The sequence below is a fragment of the Phragmites australis genome, chromosome 13 (assembly GCF_958298935.1).
Source record: "Phragmites australis chromosome 13, lpPhrAust1.1, whole genome shotgun sequence".
NCBI lineage: Eukaryota > Viridiplantae > Streptophyta > Magnoliopsida > Poales > Poaceae > Phragmites > Phragmites australis.
The window spans coordinates 22680511-22702337 of record NC_084933.1 but is presented as its reverse complement, the minus strand read 5'-3'; the positions used below and the strand labels follow the sequence as shown (position 1 = coordinate 22702337).

Sequence of the window (21827 nt, the reverse complement as noted above, 5' to 3'; positions counted from 1 at the left end):
TGCCTCTCTTCTTCATTGAGTCGATGACGGTGATGCCATTGTCTGCTTCCTCGACGGCCTCCGCCTCCACACCTCTGCCTCTGGCCCGTCAGCTCTGGCGCATGGCAGCCAAGCTGGCAACCACGGTGACCATCCAAATCGGTGGTGACAACTGTTGTGTGAGAAGGGGTGGGCAGAACCCTAACCGCCGCCTCCTCCCTTTTATACGGCGTGGGGGAGGGGGTGCGTCTACCTAGGCTATGGGCCGAAAGACCGCCTGGGCTACAACCTAGTTGTCTCAGCCCCCCCCCCCTCGCTTGGGCCCAAAGGCGGCCTTAACCCAAGTTGTCTTAGTCCAGCAGGCCGAGATCCACTATACTAGCTATTTTTCAATCAACCCCTCTGGTTTCATCAAAATTATAGTCTAGTAATTAATTTAAGTTATATGTATTGTACCTTTATGTTTTAGTTGTAGACTTTAACAATAATTGTACTCTCTGTTGTAACTTTATTTTCCAGACCATGTAATATCTAGAATCCTGTAACGTTCAATGTGTTTGCTATTATGGATTCCTTATAACATGTAGTTATGTTAATAGCCGTGTTAATTTTGCAATGGAGATTATTTTCTTGCAGAATTACATATTAATTCACCTTAATTAAGCACAAAGAGCTCTTATATCCAAACGTGCTTAATTCAAGTAGAATTAAAATATAAAATCAAATTAAGTGATTACCTCAATTTAATATTTGTGAAACACAAGGTAATAGAATTATGAAATCTACTATATATTTGTAGATTATCCATCATTATTGTGTGTGGAAGGTTGAGATGTCGCTTAGAGGGAGGTAAATAGGTGTTCCTAAAAATTAAAACTTCATAGCAGATTAAACTCAATCAGAACTTCTGGGTACCAGAAGTTCTAAGTTCAACTCAGACTTTCCGGCAACAGAGCGCGAATTCAAAATACAAGTACGCCTAAGCAAGTCTAGTTGATTCTAAGTGCTACCACCTGTTTAAAATTATGTCTAGAGATCTTTCCACGGTTCGTCTACGACCATAAACTCACAAACATGTAGATCAGAGCAAATCACCCAAAAGGTAAGAACACAAGAACAAACACAAGTAAGTAAAGAAGACAAGAATTTGTTTCTCGAACTTCGAACCCCTCCAATGAGGTTCCTATGTCTCCAATGAGGGTCTGGATAAAGACATCAGAATCCGGAACTTCTGGACCCACTCGGGACTTCCGGGTTCATAAAAGAGAAACACAAGAGGACCCCAGGTCGGAACTAATTTGGAAGTTATGGCTACCCAAAACTTTCAGGCTCATTCCAGAACATCCAAGTTGATACTTCAAACCACGACAGAGCACCACTACGCAGAGCCTCATCCGGAGGTTTCGGCAACTCGAAACTTCCGGATTGCACCCGTAACTTCCGGATACACTTAACAACTTAGACTTTCCCGGTGTTCGTTGGCGTGTTTTGTGTCTCTCATCTTTAGATTAAAAGGGGACTTTGAACACTGAGATATCTTCAAGACAACTATACACATCCCTCTTGACAATATGGCATACCTATACTAAAATTCAAAAATAAAATGAATTTAAATCTATTGAGTAACCACATGCCGCTTCTCTTTTCCTTTTTGAGGGTCGCTAGCGTCTTTTAACTTATTCACGGGACTAATACATGTTTATAAACTCACTAAACCTCATTAGGCTCTTAATCACCTATCATCAATTATTCAAAACCCACATAGGGGCCTAGTGCACTTTCAATCTCTCCATTTTTAGTGATTGATGCAAATACGATTAAAACTTACAAAAGATAATTGATTGTGGTACACCTGCCTAAATGAGTTCCTTTCACAGAAGGGTTACTCTAACCATGACGATTGCATATGTGTGTTCATAATGAAATTCCAATTGGATTTTGTATCATCTCCAAATCACACACGATAAATTATGTAATCATCTTAAGATAAAATATGAGATGAATGATTTGGTTAAAATCAAATTTCGCTTAAATCTACAACTTGAGCATATTTTTTCAGGAATATTTATGCATTAGTCTACCAATGTCTAAATGATATTGGACAATGATATCCACCAAAACACTTATAATTATTCAATCCCTAAATATAAATAAAGATCCATTCATACATTGGGTTAACAATGAAAAAATATTAAATTTAAAGTTCTATATCTTAGTGTCATCAAAACGCTCATATATCTTGCAAACCGTAACATGCTCAATATTGCATCTGTAGATAACTTGCTAGCTCAAATAGCGCAACTCTAACAACAGCATTTGGTGGGAGTAAAAGAAGATATCCATAGATATCTTTATGGCACCATATATCTAGATTTATTCTACCAGAAAAATCTAGATATGACCATAGTGGGATATATAGATACTGACTATATAGCTGATCCCTATAATACCATATCACAGACTGATTTCATGGTGATATGGTTTTCTCATAGGAGTCATCAAAACATATTTTAGTGGCTACTTTCACCTATCATTCTGAAACATCACATACATGTATATGGCTTCACAGAATGATTAACCATATAAAAAGTCTCATGGTATTGATTCCATTGAATCATCAACCATTACCTATAAACATAATACTCCTTGTGTTGTTCAAATTCAAAGAGGTTACATAAATAGCAATATCACTTAGCATATTACCTCTAAATTATTTCATCCTCATGAGTTACAACAAAATAGAAAGATAAACATCTTGCAAACTAAATCTTACGATAATCTCACAGATTTATTCACAAAGTCTTTACCAATTTTGACATTCTAAAATTTGTTAATAGAATTGGTATGCGACAACTTTGAGATTTGCAAGGTTCAGGAGGTCTCCTCCTAAATTTTAACATATTCATACATCATATTGTATTCTTTTTCCTTATATAAGTTTTACTTACAAGGTTTCTCATAAAAAGTTTTAATGAGACAATATACACACAAGTATATATGTCATATCTCATATTTTTCCTACTAGTTTTTTTTAAAAAAAAAGTATGTATCAAAGACATATTTGATCCATATATCATATCTATTGTTCTCTAAACTCGCTTATAGATTTTTTTTTTCTTTCAAGGTTTTTTCATATGAGTTTATAATAAGAAAATAATCAAAATATGATGTATTATTTTTTTCTTATTTTTTTCACTAGATTTTTGAGAAATTTTAATAGCACATCACAATATTATTACTATCTCTACTCATATTTTCCCACAGAGTTTTTAAAAAAGTTCTCAATGTGATATATACAAGCGACGGCATTGATCAGAAGGAATTTTACAAACCAAATGATCTAAGCCAGCAACTAACGGATCAGCGGTTGCCCAATATCAGATAACCGACTGGCAGTTCCTCCTGCCCATTAGTAATAAGACACCCTTCCCAAACAGACATGAACATGATTCTTTATAAATTGTACAACATTATCAATGAAAATTGCACTTATTCCCGTGCATTCTGAGTTCAATATACTATTTAGGTTCTACTTCTAATAGTTCACACCTCACTAAGGACTTTCTTCAGCTTCTGCCGGACAAGGAAAAGGACATTAACCGTACATTACTAACACAATGCAACACGCATCAATTTTACTTTCTTACGAAAGAGCTGCTTCTGGAATCTTTCTAGACGAACAAAGTTTTGGTGTAAGATGAATAAATTGAATACACGCCTTCCATCCTGCAATAGGGAAAAATCTTGATGAAATCACCATCGACAACGGTATACGTCGCAAATAGAAGTCCCATTAATTCAACATGAAGGGTAGGCCAGACATGACAATAAGATTACATAGGGCAATGCTAAGTGCCGGTTCCCCCTCTCTTTATAACTACCAACTGCATGTATTTCGTACACATAGAATCGTTATATAATATAGTAATCTGAAAAGGTAAGAAAAATATAACATAATAAAATAGAGATTTGTATTTACGAAATTCATATCATGATCATATAATTTTAAGATAGAGGAGAATGGTAAGTAACTAGACAGGAAAGTGAATAGTACTGTATCGTTTAGAGTTGGCCATCCGTGGCAATGTTGTGAGGAGGATCAAGATGGTGACTAGTTCGTTAGGGGAAAAAATAATTCTCATATAGTAACTTGGTGTAAAAATAGGAAGACAAAGGTGACCTCTGTAATAAACGATGGTGGAGGTGACGTGCGAGAGGCGGCACACCCTCTTCAGAATTCTAGCGTTTTAGGAGACGTGCGGGAGACGACGTACCCCCTAGGCAAACCCGACACTGAAAGCGAAGTGTAGAAGACAGCGCACCCTCTGAAAAACCAGTGCGGGAGGCGACGTACCTTTGGAGAAAACAAATTGTAAATGTACGGAAGATAAATATTGATTTCTATGAATTGAATACAAATAATGAAAGATTAAATATATTTTTTAAATATATGAAAGATAAATATTAGACGTTTAGATATAAAAGGTAAATAATAAAAGATTTAATATAATTTTAGAGGAGTGAACCAAACTTTATATGGTGGTCATTTGATTAACTCATACATTTTATAAAAATGTAGATTTGCATATGCAACTACAGCTACAGATATGGCCCCTGCTGCCCCTGGGTGTCTTTTATCAATGCAAAAATGTTCAGGACGACGTTTTGCCCTTGGTTGCTGGGAAAAGCTCTCATCCTCCTAGAAGGACCTCCTCTTCTCTATCTCTTCCACCATTTTGTGATTTGAGATTCATGCGAAACATCGATAATTTGTACTTGGTACACTTTTGTACTTTTAAAAAATGTGGAAAATCTGTACATGTACATATTAGTATGTATTATAGCGTACCAGTGTACAAAATACATATGTATTATAGCGTACTAGTGTACAAAATACAAATTGAAGTGTAACATACGGATCTCGGAGCATAAATAGAGGAGGGGGGGGGGGTCCTCAGGGAGGACACGATCAGGGTTACTTTTAATGCTGGTAAAAAATAAGGCTCATGAACCAGCTCGGCTAGACTCCTTTTAACCAAATCAAGCGAAACCTTCTTTCTAGTTCGTTATCTAACGAGTCGGCTGTGAGCTGCTCAGCCGCTCGATTAGCTCATTAGGCTCGTGAGTTCAACAATTCAGTGATTTTATTATGTTTGGTCAAGCTCGATTTGTCATCCAATAAACAAATATATTATTTGTAAAAACTATTAAGTGTTGAAGCATCTATAATCTTTGTATTTGTTGTCCCACGTTGACATTTTTCGTAATGATGTCATGGTTTATTATTTTAGATATTATAAACATGCTTAAACATCATTCAAGTGGTTAATCTCATGAGTGCTTCACGTTGAAGCTTGAGCTTTCTAATAAACCGAGCCAAACTCCTCAGCTCGTTAGCCTTCACAAGTCGAGCCGAGCCATATTGTTATCGAAGAGAGTGTTAACAAACTAAATCTTAATGAGCTGAGCCGCTCGTTAATCCACCCGTAGTTACTTTGGAGTTTGAAGAAGTTAACAAACTTAATCACTCTTTGAAATATACGTGATATAAATAATTTGACCACAGCTGCAGAATAGTAAGGGTAATATCTTTTTTTTTTCCGGGGAAGTAAGGGTAATATCTTGCGTGAATCACTATGCCTTAATACTCGTATAAGACCAACTAATAAATAAGAACAGCAGCAATAAGTAAATCGTACCGTGAAAAGATGACTGGGATAATATGACCAGAGAAAAGCAGTTCACAGCTTCAGATCTAGGCGATCTCCCTCTGATGACTCCAGAGACGACGCACAGGCCCGGCATGGAAGCCACGTTGCTTAGGGCCTGTTTGTTTCAGCTAGAGATTTTGAAAAGCAGCTTATAAAAGCTGGATTGTTAAAAGCTAGATTGTGAAAAGCTGGATTGTGAAAATCTTTTAGACTGTAGATTCTAAAAAAATTTAATGGACAGTTTAGTAAAATGGACTTTCACAATCTATCAAAAGCTGAGAAAAACCAGCTTCTCAGATTATCACAATCCAACCAGCAGATTTTAAAAAGCTATAACCAAAAACTGCCTGTTTGTTTCAGCTTCAGATTATAAAAGCTGAAAGCCAGAATCCGAAGCTGAAACAAACAGGGCCTTAGTTCCTGCCTAGGCTTTTCAGGGTGTCATGCATCATGCTCTGCTCATCCATGTCAGTCGCCGGGGTGCCAGGCGTTCCCCACTGCCTCTCTTTCCCGTCCGGAGAATAGCTCCGCGGCTGCACGCCCCTTGACTTCAGGCTTCTTGCACCGATTTGGGCGACCCATCTATGGTTTCCCTGCCGCATGCCTGCGGCCAGCTCCGTTGCAGGCGTACGTAAGTGGCCTCTGCACGGGCCCTGAAGCGTTTGGCATGGCGATCTTGGAGCTGGACGAGTTCCGAGGGAAATCTTCCGTGCCGTGCTGCTGTCGCTGAGTCGCTGTCATGACATCATGATAATGCGTGCTCCATGTGACGAACTTATTTCACTCGCCTTGTGCTCGTCGCTGGAGACCTGATGGAAACGCTGGAGAAGTACAAGGTCTTTGATGGGAATCTTTCGAGTCAAATTCTTTAACTGGATTGAAGTGAGGAGGATGGCAGTATGACACTGATCACTGATGCCTCGCGGTGCAGATTTTCAGCAGAGCATGCAGTAGGTACTGTAAAAGATTGCTAGGGATGATTCAGCAGGCGAGAGCCCTCGGGGTAAAGAGTGGCCATACCATAAAAGCACAAACAAGCGAAGAACGATCGGCTGAATGCAGCAAACATTACAGGACTGGCCGTCTAGTTATATGTACTAGCGTCGCGACGACCACCCTCAGTTCGAGCCGTCGCGGGCCGTGGCGAGGATGACGACGACGACGACACCAACGGCCGTCGCGACAATGCTGACCGTGGCCGGCGCTACGGCAACTCCTCCAGGGGAACGAGATGCCGAACCAGACATTGAAGGGATCAGAGAACAACCCGCCCCCCATGCCAACGACAAAGCACTTCAAGACACAGGAGACTCTCAGGCTACAGGGCATGTTTGCAGCACATGCCGTCAGCCTACGGCGGGAGCTGGGGAATTTCTTAGGTATCCAAATTCCTCCTCTTGTACACAATGCAACTCTTCCTCTTCACTTCCGTCTGGATGATCTGCAAGAGGCACATCAACGCTGGCTCAACAACGCGGAAGAATACGTCCTGGCGGATAAGCTGCGCATCGCTGAGGACCCCCTCCTCCCAGGTGGCGCAAAGGTTGCAGGGCGCGGGAAGGCGCGGGAATGAAGCCGGGTCCAAGCCGGGGAACATGACACCATCACCAACTCCATGTGACTCACAGAATCTGTGAGAATCAAGTTAAAATATACTTTAATTTATACTACTTCTGATTACAAATGTAGATTATTTTAGCCTCCTCAACTATTCTCTAAATATAAATTATTCTCGAACTTCTATACATTTTCTCTCTTTTGTTCACGTCTTACCCTTGTTTAATAAATACTATCACTCTCATAAATAAATGAGTTATCTTTTTTAATGCAAAATAAATAAAAGGCAACAAAGTCATTTGATCTACTTTCTAAATTCTTGTGCACAAGTCTAAAACGATACACATTTGCAATCGGATGGAGTATATGATAAATGATCGGTAAGTGTGTCAAATTGACATTTGAATTTTTGAATTGTAGTTAAAATATGTTTTAATTTATATGTGATAAACGATTGATAAGGTTGTTGTTTTGATTTTTCAATTTTTGAGTTGTTTGAGAATGATTTGAGCATTTTTATTATGGATTAACTGGAATTAAAGTTGAAGAAATATGTTTACTTGTCTTATAGTGTGCAGATAACAGATGCAACTTAGAGGTTAACGGTTGGTGATCGAGGCTAAGCAGGTGGATGCCGGACGATCAAGGAGGCTGAGAGGAGTCAAGGGTGATACTAGTTGTATACGTGGAGGTCAAGCAAACCATAAAACAGATGATGTAGATGACATGTTGATAAAGACAAGCGAAAGATATACCGGTGCAAGTGATAAGGTGTTCCGAGAGATCAGGAGCCGGGGAAACTTATCGGCGGTCAAGATCGCAAGACAGATTCCACGTGTCAACATCAAAACACTTGCTAAATGTGTAAGCAAGTGACGAGTCACGCTTTGAGAAACGTGCAGAGGGTTTCACGATTATATCTCAAAATCGTGGGAGGATTGGGAGAGTATGTGGCACCATTGCAAAGTTTGCGTCGAGGCAAAACAAGTCGTGAAGACATTACAATCATTCGATGGACGGAGCAAAAATTGATCAAAATGCTTTCGGTGGTAGGCAAGAGTGTACTAAAAGAGAGAAATATTTTCACAATGAACTAGAAAACTTGATACTATATTTTCTAGGCCTATAAATAGATGTGTATGGCTATAAAAAAGTTTAAATTAGCCACTTGGACCTCTTGTGCCGCTCATTTGAGAGTCCAGTGCTAGAGTTTTAGAGAGACGAAGATGAGTGCTTAGCCTATATAATATGTGAGAGTTTTTTAGAGAAAAATTCTTGTAATCTATTTAAAATATGGCTGATCTCTTTGAGTAATGAAATTTATATTTTTGCCCTGCTTCTAGTCTCTCTCTATTGGTTCCCTTGTAAGTTTACAATTTTTTCTTTTTTTATGATTTTTTTATTGACTAGCCTGAGTCTGAATGAGTTTAACAAGTTTCAGCAACTCCGTACTGCCCAGAAGATCTAAACTACTCTGAGTGTCTTCTATGAATACACTAATCAGATTAAGACTAGACGTCAAAATACTTATAACCCAAAATACTAAATATTTGTACAAGTGTCCGATGAATATTTGTACAAGTGTCTCGTAAATCCTTGAATACCTATCTCATTTCATGGAAAAAAAAACGGGAGCCTCAAAGAAGTGCTGCACAATAATATGTCCCTTAGAGATATAAACTTCCAAACAACCATACATATAGTTCACATACAGGAGTTGGTATCTATATGGAATGCAGTCCAGAACATACATCTACGCTCCGACATGTCGGATACAATAACCTGGAAATTAACAGAAGATGGAGAATATAATGCCATGTCGGCATATAGAGCACAATTCCTTGGTTGCACGAAAACCAACTACAACACCTTCATCTGGAAAGCATGAACGCCACAAAAATGCAAATTCTTTGCATGTTTAGTGGTGCAACATAGAATATGGATCTCGGATCAATTGAGAGCATGCGGATGGCCAAATAATATCTATTGCCCCTTATCAACATACTCAAGAGATGACCCATCACCCCTTTGTCGGATGTCGTTACACAAGAGGGATATGGAGTGTTGTTTCCTCCTAGGTCTCCTACCAGCAAATTGAGCCAATGAAATAGGTCCCAAGCAGCTCAATACATCAATAGTGGTTGGCCCTAGGATTCATCCAAGTAGTAACCAAAAAGGCCATACGACCCCTAATCCTTCCAGTGGTTTGGGAAATCTAGAGAGAACAGAATGCGAGAATTTTCCAGCACAAAGAACTATCGCCAATATCATTGCTGGCCAAGATAAAAGAAGCCAGGAAGTGGGCGTTGGTGGGTGCCAACCGCCTTGCGATGATCATAGCGAGAGAAAACCCATGTTTATATATTTGTTTTTTTCTTTTCTTTGGCTTTCGGCCTCTCAGGCCACTAGCCATAAATCTCTTCTTTATTAAATGAAATTAGCACCTTCTAATGCCGGTTCGGAAAAAAGAGAGTTATATGTACTAGAGTGTAGATAGACCCACTTGAGCGTTTTCAGGATCGTCTGCGATGGGCAGTCCAAGCCCAATGTTGGGTAGTACTACAGTACTTATTTAGACAACAGGAGCCGAATAATATTGCTGCTAAACGTTCGAGGACCAATGTTGGGTATGTTTATCTCGTTCGTAGAAATGAACTGCTCAAATATGGCTGTGAATATAAATCGTTAGAACAAAAGATAGTGGTCCTACTACGAATGCTGGACTATAGCTGAGTCTGAACCTGGAACGTACAGGTCTACGCAGCATTTGCTGGCCCTGCACTTGCAGAGTGAATTTGGGTAGCTTGAAGCAGCTCGTTCATTTACTTTTCAGGCTTGACTCGTTGACTTGACGACTTGTAGCAATGGCCAATAGGAATTTGGACATGATGGGCCTGCTACGGGCAGGCGCCCTGCACAGGGAGCAGATCTTTTGACGCAGACAGACAGGATGCAGGATCTAGCCCTCGATGGGTACTGCTACGAGTGTAAGGGGAGTAGCGTATGTCGCTCTGACTAGACGCTCTGCTCACACGCAACGTATCCCTGGCGTCATGGGTTGGACCCGCAAATTGTCCCCCTTGTTTGGCCAGACTACAACCCTAGACGACGCGGCTCGCCGCTCAGACTCGGACGTCGTGCGGTGCAACGACCGAGGGAAGCACCAGCACAGCAGCCGGCTGGTTCCACACTTCCGCTAGATCACGGATTCACGGTACGAGATGCGTCAAGTACGCAAGTCATCCTAAATATGGTTTTAGCATTTACAGTTTCAAAAAAAAAAAATCCTAAGCATGGTACTGTACTACTAGTAAAACTGGACACAGTAAAGGTCTCTTAGGCCCTCCACAGTGTTATCTAAGAGTGATGCTTGAAGAGGAGAGAGGATTCGAGTACCACTCTTTACACTGCAAGCTGTGATACATGAATCTCAAAAGTTGCAGCGGTGCAATTTGGAGCGCCGGTGACAACTTAATAAAAAATCATTTTATTGTATACAAGCACAGTAGGATGTGTCTATAGTGATGGAGGGGTCGGCACGGTGCCATCCGAAACAACGTCAGAGCATCTCCAACCAAACCCTCATATTTGACACTCTATTTCTCTTATTTAGAGGTTTCTTATCCAGATTTCATCCCCTATTTCTCAACGTGTTCCAACCGACTCCTCATATTTGACCCCTATATTCGAATCACCTCCATTTTATTAATATTCGGTAACTCTCTCTCCTCTCTCTCCCCTCTCTTCCTCTCTCTCCCTTCTCTCTCAAATGAGGGGTTGGATGAGGAGCCCCTAAATGTAGGGGGTGAGTGAGGAGATTTGAGGGCTTCTCAAATAAAGGTGGTCGGTTGGAGATCAATTTTCATCGTTTTTTCCTTAAATATAGGATAGTGGTAAGAAGAGGGTTTGATTAGAGATGCTCTCAGGTCTGACACAATGGGCTCCTTTTTAATTGCTTGTGGGTTCCACGTTACAGTATGCATCGATGCCGCAAATTTTTCTTCCAAGTGATATGGCAGAGAGAGAAATTTTCAAGCACTAACTATACTGTGGAAGGCCTTATGTCTAGCTCTAAAACTTTCCAAACAACCGTCACTCATCCGAACACGGCAGCAGGGCGTAACGCTTAGAACTCAGGAGCAGACCGTTCGTCGTGTCACTTCACCTCGACCATTCGAGCTCGGCGTGCAGTGCCGATCGGCGGCGGGGCCCAGAGAATTGCGCCGATCACGACGATTCGCCTGACGCAGCGAATTTAGTGTTCGGTGCAGCAAGATTGGGTTTGGCCGGCCCAAATCCGTTCGTTTGGTGGTTCGGCCGGTCGGCCTTTCCCCACTAGGCTCCCTCCGTCTTAGGCGAGTCAAGTCAAACCATGAACGGCCTCACCCAACTACGGCCCACTCTAGGCACAAGGCCTGCCTGCGGACTGCTCTCGCCCAAGGCATGTGCCAGGTTGCTAATTTTGACATCTATTTTGAGTCGAGGGTGTGGGACTCTGGGCTCGGGCTCCCAGGTCGATTTGCTGTTTCTCTTTCTTTTGAGTGCGATCTCAGATATTATTAACAGGTTTTACATAAGCACATTCTAGTATGAATCACGTCTTCCAAACATGTTGTTTGCCTACAACAAACATTGTCATATCAGGAAAATTCAAACTACGTCACTGGTAAGGAGGGAATCCAGTAAACATCATCAAGAATATTAACGTTCAGAAAATATCACTTATAAGTTGGAACTCAGTAACAGCACATCATTTTCTTCTCTCCCTCCATCTTTCTTTTATTTTTGGGCATAAACTAACTTGTACAATGACTGTTTTGCCTCTGTCTCGGGTTGAATTTTCACTTCAGATTGGTTTAATTAAATTGGATAGTCTATACAGATGAAGTTAAAAAAAATAGCATGACATTTTTGCATATATGTGACATGTTAAATATTATTGTGCTTCAACCATTACACATGCACAGATGAAGTTAAAAAAAATAGCATGATCTTTTTGCATGACTAAACTAATATGAATTGAAAATTGAACCCTTGTTAGCATCCACAAGACCTACTAAAGCATATACTTGATAAACATATTAATCCCAATGACTATGTTATCATTAATCATCAAAATCATAATCATAATCTAATAGGGCTATTTTCGCTATAGTGGGTCTATGAAATAGGTGAAAAATGTGATGGATTTGTGATAGTTAGCCCTAAAAATGGTGGGTTTGTGAAATTAACTCTTTTGAAAAAGAAACGAATGCAATAGGAGCAATTTTTACAGCGAGCTTTTCACCTTACTAAACTCTCTCTCTCTTTTTTCTAGCCCAAGCCCATGGCATTGCCAATGCGCACTTTGCACAAAGAATGGATGATGTTATGGCGTCTCCAACAGTTCACCTCGGCAAACTTTAAGGGTGCCATGTCACAGTTATGCCTAGGTAGAGGAGAATTAACACGAGGAGACAGAAAAATTAGCTACTAACATGTAATTAATCTATAACATATTTTAATACTTTTAATACTCTATTATATATGAACCTGCATTAAATTAGAAAAAACAATATAGCTAGTTCATTAAAATAGTTATCTATCGTGTCATTTTTAGATTACATAAACAATTTTTATAGCTAGTAATTCACCATATTGTTATAGACGCTCTTAGTATTTGAAGATCTTTTCCCCTTAGAATTCACTGGTCTATATCTTCCATATTGAGGGTTAAAATATGTATGACTCGTATGAAGAGATAAAAAAAATGCCGTTCTGTGTCATACAAGCAACCAAAGTCTCTACACATTAACCATGGCATGTTTTTTAGTACATAGATGACATAACAAATTGTATGAGTAGATTTGTCTTTTAAAAGCTTGTTAGTTATGTTATTTTCAGAAACTCGATATAAATACACCACAATATTTTTTAAATTTGCTTCTAGTGGACTATGTCAGGGTAGAAATCATGCTGAGAAAAGGGCGAAGAATCAAACCTTTTGTTAGCAAGGATAACCCTTTCCTATATCCTGATCATCATCCTTGTTTGCTCCGTTCCTGAACTCGATTGAACCAATGGATTAACTAAGCAAACTATGGGCTAAGGACCAATTCAGGGCAGACCAAGTTATACGAAATCCAGTGCTTGTTATGGTATTATTTAAGTCGGTATCAGCATAACGTGGCAACTACGACTGTATCCAAACGCGCAATTCTTTCGTTCCTGATGAAGCATTTGGCTAGTTTTGTGCCACTATATATATTCATTTCTGGTTGAGTTGTTCATACTGATTTTCGAGCAGCTCGCAGAGATGGAAGGTCCTGATCAGGTGAAGTAATTCTGCAGTTCTCTTACCAGAAATTTCATCTCTACTGTGTATTCAACATAAGGATTGATTTCCTAGAAGTTGAACATGAGAATAGAACACATATGTGGATCAGCTAAATCTGTATATAGCCTTTCTGAACTCTGAGTTAATTTTCTTTGAATCTTTTTTGAAAAGGGTCTTCGAGGCATACAAAATCAATGCACCGAGCTACCTCGTGTCGTCCCCCACGGGGCGACTCACCCCACCGCCTAGTGCCCCCTCGCCGCACCACGCCCGGCCGCTGCCACCATCGACGTCCTACTTCGGTGGCAGCGCCCTCCTCTTCCTCTCTCTTCCTCTCCTTTTCCCTCTCTCCTCCTCTCTCCTCCCGTGCGGGCTGGTTTTCTCCATCGATAGGTGCTACCGGGCCCATGGTGTCCTCGCCAGATCCACTCCGCCCTAGCCGAATCAAGTTTCCCGCTGGCCAGATCTGCGTTCTAGTGGCCAGCTCACCGTAGATTCGCGCCTCTCCGGTGCTAAGGCGTGGTGATGGCCGGCAGTGCGTTGTCGTCACTCGGATCAGTGTCTGTCGGTCCCAGTCGTGGCTGTGCCGCTGGCACTTGATAGCGTGAGTGTCGTTGGTGTGTTGTTGGGGGCGGTGGTCGATGTCCGCGAGGGTGTTGGCATCGTAGGCTCTACGGTGTGCGCTGGCCGTCTGGTGGTGATGCTGCTACAGCGCTTGTGTGGACGTGGTTGTCTAGCACTGTAGTTCCTTCAGCTGTCGCTGCCCGCTGCAGACTGGCTGCCTCTTTGGGCGCTACCCTGATGTGCTACAAGTGTGCTTGCAGGGGACGATCAGATCGGGGTTCGTGTGCGCTATGTCTTTGTGTGCGCATTCCAGGTGGCGTCATGCACATGTATGTTCGCGCTGGTGCGGTGCTGTTGCTGGTGCTGGTGGTGCTGGGCAAGGGTCACTTGGCCTGCTCCTCCTTTTGTGCAGGTTTTCGGGGTGGTGAGCCGTGAGCAAAAGCTCTGTCCGACTTGCTGGTGCCAATGTCGTTGACGCCCTTCAGTGCCATCCTCTCTCTGGATGCGACATTATCGTGTCTCCTTCATGACTGGATGAAAACCCTAGATGCTTCTCCTTCATGCCCTCTGGCGTCATTCCCTCCCTAGATGCTTCTTTCGGGTGAAAACTCTATCCGGGTGTCCAGGTGGGCGATGACAGCATTGATGTTGTTACCCTCCTTAAGGCGTTACTTCGAGAAACCCTTGCTCCCTTCGGTTTGAATCACCGGTTTCTTCTGTAGGTTTACCCATACGTCCTCGATTCATGACGACTCTTTCATTCTGGATTGGTGCTTCATGACTTCGATTTGGTTCAATGCGCGCTTCTCTGAAACGGCGCACTGCCGACTTGTGTGATAGTGATGTGCGGCGTGGGAGCAGGGTTCCGCCGATCGAGTTGACAGAGAGGTGCGGCGTGGGAGCAGAGCTCTACCAACCGAGTTGTGAGGGAGGTAGTTGTTTGGTTGTTTAGCACGCGAATAGAGTTAGATTGGCCTTGTCTGTTGTCTGATTGTGTCATTTGGTATGAGCGTCATTCTGCCCGAGTTGATGATTTATTATCATCTTGAGGTTGCCTACTGTTTTTCTTTTAAACCGCGCAATTATGAGATTTTTAGACCCACTTTTCCATATTAACTAGGTCAATTCTCTTCTTTTATAAAAAAATCGGTAATGCTCTTGTCCTTTCAAAGAAAAAAGAAGTCTTCGAGATAATTTTAGTACCATTTTTCTGGTGACTTCGACAGATTTAAGTTGCTGTTCATCGTGGAAAAGATTGTTTCAATGCGTATATTTTGCTTGCTTGCAGAGCAATCCTTGCGCCATATGCCTCGGTCGCATGGGCGTTGGCGGTGGGCAGGCCATCTTCACGGCCGAGTGCTCCCACACGTTCCACTTCCACTGCATCTCCGCGAGCGTCGCGCACGGCAACCTCGTCTGCCCGCTCTGCAACGCGCAGTGGCGCGAGCTGCCGTTCGTGCGCCCGACACAGCGGCGGCAGCCCATGCACGTCGTGCAGCGACCGCAGCCGAGGCAGCAGCCGGTGCGACATGCCATGCAGCAACCAGTCCAGCCAACGGAGCCAGAAGTGTTCGACGACGACGAGCTGGTGGAGCCACCCCCTGGCCACGATGGCCAGCGACAAGAAGCTGCTGCATCCAGTGGAACATTGATCGTCAAGACGTACATTGAGTACTCGGCTATTACCAGAGACTCGTCTCACGACAACTTCGCCGTTCTCATGCACGTCAGGGCTCCCGGGATAACCGACGGCAAAGCGGCAGGCGGCGACGCACGACGCGCGCCTCTCGACCTCGTGACAGTTCTCGATGTCAGCGGTAGCATGAGCGGTGAAAAGCTTGCGCTGCTGAAGCAGGCCATGGGGTTCGTCATCGACAACCTCGGTCCCCACGACCGCCTCAGCGTCGTGTCCTTCTCGTCCGGGGCGCAACGCGTAACCAGGCTCCAGCGCATGACAGACACCTCGAAGGGTCTCGCCATGAGCGCCGTGGGGTCTCTCACCGCGGACGGCGGCACCAACATCGCGGCGGGGCTCCGGACGGCTGCGAAGGTGCTCGACGAGCGCCGGTACCGGAACACCGTCTCCAGCGTCATACTTCTCTCTGACGGCCAGGACAACTACATCATCACCATGGGCAGCGGACGTAACTACGAGGCGCTCGTGCCGCCATCCTTCACGCGTGCTGGCACCGGCGATTTCTCTACGCCGATCCACACGTTTGGCTTCGGCAACGACCACGACGCGGCGGCGATGCACGTCATAGCCGAGGCGACGGGGGGCACGTTCTCGTTTATAGAGAACGAGGCGGTTATCCAGGATGCCTTTGCGCAATGCATCGGCGGGCTGCTCTCCGTCGTCGTTCAGGAGGCACGCATTCGTATCGCTTCCGGGCATCCTGGAGTTCGCATCAGCTCCGTAAAGTCCGGCTGTTACGAGAGCCGCGTCGACGAGGATGGCCGCTTTGCTTCGGTCGGCGTGGGCGAGCTCTACACGGACGAGGAGAGGCGCTTCTTGTTGTTCTTGTCTGTTCCAAAAGCGGAAGCAACGGACGGCGAGACTAATCTAATCAAAGTGACATGTAGTTACCGAAACGCGGCAGGTGGCGCGGACGTCAACGTGACGGCCGAGGACACGGTGGTGATGATACTGGAACACGTGGTGGACGCGGGACGGTCTATGGAGGTGGAGCGGGAGCGCGTCCGGGTGGAGGCGACCGAGGACATCGCGGCGGCGAGGGCAGCGGCAGAGCGGGGCGGGCACCAGGAGGCGGTGGAGATACTCGAGAACAGGCAGCGAGCGGTGGCGCAGTCAGAAGCGGCACGAGGCGGCGACCCCATGAGCTTGTCGCTGGAGACCGAGCTGCAGGAGATGCGCAGCCGCGTGGCGAACCGGGAGAGCTACGCGCGGTCGGGGCGCGCATTCATGCTCGCTGGCATTAGCACGCACGCGCGGCAACGCGCGAACTCTAGGAACCTGCAGGTCCGGCGGCAGTTTTTAGCGGACTCGGTGGCATTTATCGATGGACCGATAGGCAGCGCAAGTGCGTCGAACACGGCAGCGCCCGACGGGATGTCGGACGAGGCGGAGGCAACCTCGTACGTGACACCGGCCATGCGCGCCATGCTGTTGCGGTCGCGGAGGGCGCGCGGGGCGTCGGCCGACCAGCAGCAGCCCAAGGCTGGGAAAGGAGCGTGAAGCTCTGAACCTAAGGAAGCACACCAGTAGAAATCATCAATCTATTTGTAGACATGTGTGACAGTGTGAGGTACTATACCATGGGAGTTTGGACTTCAGCTTGTTTATGTTATAAATAAAGTAACTTTGGCAGCTTCTCAAATGTTTGATCTTAGTAAAGAGGTATTGACGATCAAAGTTCAAATACTTTGACTGCACAAACACAAAATGGCATTTGCCCCAACTTCCATCTCCAATTGTTTGTTCGCCCTCATTTTTCTCAACTTTGCACCATTGCCCTTGTTTTTTTCAAACTGAGCGCTCACATTGCCCCTACTCTGTGAAATATGAATGTCGGTGTTAAGTCAGCGCCCAAAAGACTATTACGCCGTTCCATGTACTTGGGACCCTGAAATTGGATGCAAATTCGCATAAATGGATGCATTCTAATGGCGTGAGAATAGTCCATTGTAGCATCAAGAAATATATGTCCATATCAACATGGGAAAATACATGTATACAAAGGAACCCAGATATATGTTTCCAACAAAAACAGTACTAGAGACATAATGGACCATCACATATTGCATAACTCATGTAGCAGGGTCTGTTTGTTTTAGGTTGCTTCTGTCAGAAGTTCAGAAATCAGAAACCTAAACAAACGGGTTTGTTGAAAAGTGGTTTTTTTGAAGCTAGAAGTCTGCTTCTAAAAAAATAAACTAGAAGCTGAGAAGCTAGCTGAGAGTAACTTTTCTGAGTAATAATGTGCTGAGAAGCTAAAACATTATTGTAAAATGGAACAACTAAAATCAAATAATAGCTTTTTAGAAAAACCATAAATATAGCTTTTTAGAGAAGCAAGAAGTAAAAAATCAAACAAACAATCCCTAAACAAGTCTAGAAGAAGCAACCATGACACAACATATATCTTTGCCCCTTTCAAATCGTTGGAAATGGGCTTACACACAGCAAAGCATTTATAGTAAGCTAAATTGTCCTAACAACCAAATTGAAAATCGAAAGATGTCCCGTGACTATGATCCTGTTTGTTTCCTACTTCTGCTTCTGCTGCTGCCAGAAGGCAGAAGACAAAACAAACAAGGTTCTGAAGAAAGGAATTCTGTACAAGACAGAACTCTGTTTCTGAGAAAAATAAATTAAATTTGAGAATCGTTGAGAGACACTTTTTTGAAAAACTATGTATTGAAAAACCAAATATTTGTTGTAGAAAACAACAACTTATTTTTAGAAATATTTTTTCAGATAAACAAAAATATCGCTTTAAAAAAAACAAAAGCCTAAATAAACATAGCCTAGAGATCAGCTGGCGTGTGAGTAAAAATCGAACCATGAGGAGAGAAAACGGAACTATACAGAGCAGACGACTTATGTGTGTCAGATTCAAATCAACCTCCAAAGACGGTTCGTGAGCAATCGAAGCTAGTATAATATTCAGGGCACAGAACAACGTCAGGCGTTGGAAACCCGAGCTGCCCAGCGAAGCAGTAGATCACATGCTTTTCCATTTCTTTACTAGGGGTGCTCTAAGACCTTGAGAACAACAACATATAGATCACTATTTTAACCCAGAGTGTCCAGGAATCGGGTCCATGGCCGACCTCAGCACCTCCACCACTTCTCCTCTGGCCCGCACGCCGTGCCATGCCCCCCCCCCCCTCCCGGGGCTGAGCCACGCACGCACGCGCGCGGCTCGGCCGGCGCGCTGCAAGGTCACGCGCGCGTGTGCGCCCTCCTGCCTTGGCTTGGATGTGCCAAGCGTCGTGCCTCCCGCCCTGAATGCGCCACGCTCCGCCGCTCTGCTCCCAACTGACAAAGCGAGGAGGGGGAATGGTACTTGCCAAACCGGGCTGCAACATAAGCCACGTTGGGCATTTTAGTCCCATCTCACTTTATTTGACATTTGATTTCTTCATGTATTTTTAATCGATAAATCGGGCTGCACCAAACGGCTCCAGAAAACAGAGGCAGATGTCACGCTCAGATAAAAAAAAGGAGGGCAATCGTGCAAAGTGAAAAAAAACGAGGACAAATAGACAATTAGATTTCCAAGTAAGGGCAAGGATCACTGTGTGCATCTGAGTTATGTAAAAAATAAAAGTGAATTTGATGGAACGCTAAGGTTCAATAAAACTTCTTTTATAAAAAAAGTAAGGGTAACAGTGCAATTGTCCCTTTAATGAAATGTGTATCTCCATGAAAGTATGAAAGTATACTCCATCCATTCTAAAATGTAATGCATGGTTTAACCCGAGGTGGTCTCTAGAACTAAATTTTGATGTTAATTTATTTATAATTTGTTGCTTATAACAATAAATTCATGTACATAGGAATGTATTTCCGAAAGATGAATCCACTGGTACCATATTGCAAAATCTGTATAGAGTTACACTAGTTGTTGGTCACAAACTACAAAATTGAATTTTGAAATGTGCCCGATGGTTAAGACAGTGCACCTAGCCAATATAACTATTACAAATACAACATAAAAGAAAAAAATGCTGAAACTCCATGCGCATAAAGCAATACCGAATCTCAAACCCAACCTACAACTCAAAGCCTACCCTACAACCTACACTCCAAAACATACAGCTTACCACACCAGCTACTGTTATCGTTATCGTACACCACAAAGTGAGAGGATCACGAACTCCCCAAACTCCATCATCCTCCCACTAATAGGAGGAGAGCAACAGGGCACCTAAATCGACTCACACTCCTTTGAAGTCCACCAAGCCTCTGCTGTTCAGTTAGATGTTGGTCCTTAAAGGCAATTGCCAACCTCGAACGGTGACGAAAGACACGATCAGCTGAATACAATCGGTGTACCCTTGAGCAACAGTCAAGCCTCATCACTCTAAACATGGTCCAACAAATTGGAGCACCAATCCATGCCGTCAACTTGACCAACACCAATGGACATCCAACATAGGGTAGGAGCTCTAAGGTAACACCTTGGAGAAAGAAATGACATCAAAGATGTTGTCATCACTTGATCCGGTAAGCTGAATATGAGTTTTCACCCGGAGAGCCATCAGTGGGTGGGAAATAGGGGCACTGAGTAATGCCCCCAAGGGCGTGGTCATTACCAGCACGGACATAAACACAAGTCAGACTTTCGCACAAAGTCCACTCATCCCACAATAATGATGCACCCACACCGGACATCACAACCCAGCAAAAGCGGTGATGACCAGCAGACAAAGCAAATCCGATGATGGACCGATCCCATTGACCAACACTGAGAGACTAGCATAGAGGACCAAACGGGACCTGATCTGTCGTAGTCGCTAATGACACCGGCATATCCGGGGACCTATAGGACGTGCCAAGGGAAACCCAATAGCCCCGATCCGTGACGGCTCCGATCCACGTCAAGAACGGCGAGCTAGGCGCGATAGCCCCAATCCGTGACATCACTGATCCGCGGCGAGGACAACGAGTAATCCACGCGAATCGTGGCGACCTACGCCAAATCAATGGCGAAACATGACGCACTGACTTCGGAGCCGCCGACTGGCAGCAGTCGACCGGATCTAAGTTTTTAGGGCTGTGCGGATGGGCTTTGTCTGCTAGGTTAATCCTGTAGAAACCTACGGGCCAAAATGATCAAGCTCAATAGATGAAAGTTACCGGGTGTATGATGGAATTCGATGGTTATCCATAGGTCAAAATCAAGTTACCTCCCTACTATTCAGGAATGGCTAGACTCTCTCCATAAGTTTTGTAATCGTTTTTTCCCTGTTTATGTATATAACTCTTCTTTTATTTAATAGATATAATTAGTATCCTACTGTTTCATATAAAAAAATACCGTGCATGTTCCTCGGTCATTTTCACTTGATTATTCGCTGATTCATGAAATCCCATATGGTAGAAGATAGGTAGGTACATTTGAACTTCCTCTTCTAAATATGGCCTTAGATTGTTCTTCTGTTTTTCCTTCCCAAATGGTAAATTTGAGTCACTGATTATGTGAGGCGCTGTGAAAGCTGACAAGGGATGCAAAGTTCTCACATGTTACTACCTCTGTTTCAGTTTATTTATCGTTGTTTATACTGTAGCAAATTTAATCGTAAGTTTTTCTAAAAGCAATTTATAGATACTTACAACTTTTATATTATTAGATTTATTATAAAACAAACTTTACTAGTATTATGTATTTTTAAGTATCTATAAATTTTTTAGAAAAATGTTTGATCAGAATGCTACAGTAAAAAGGGACAGGTAAAAGACACGGGGGAGTATGTCATGTCTTTTGTACTGCAACCTGGTGCAAAGTACACAAAAACAGAGTAGCTGTGCACGTACAGATCCTCTGTTGGGTTTACCATCAATTGTGAGCTGCAGTTTCTTCTCGAAGTCAAAGATATAGACCGGGCGGATGCGTGTCGATTATGTGTGTGCATGATGTCCTCACAAATCAATGTAAAGTCACCAGCTCGTATAGAGAAAGTCGCTCCAGAGATAGATCGCAAAAGCGTAAAACCAATTTTGATAACACCGT

The 21827-nt window shown here is 43.3% G+C and overlaps 1 protein-coding gene across 1 annotated transcript; it reads left to right on the top strand.

Annotated features, from left to right (window-relative positions):
- The first annotated feature begins 13533 nt into the window (after positions 1–13533).
- On the top strand, positions 13534–17568 carry LOC133888967 (E3 ubiquitin-protein ligase WAV3-like). Its single transcript, XM_062329388.1, has 2 exons — positions 13534–13560; positions 15416–17568. Exons 1-2 carry the CDS (start codon positions 13543–13545, stop codon positions 17321–17323), a joined length of 1926 nt encoding a protein of 641 aa, XP_062185372.1. The 5' UTR covers positions 13534–13542; the 3' UTR covers positions 17324–17568.
- The last annotated feature ends 4259 nt before the right edge of the window (positions 17569–21827 follow it).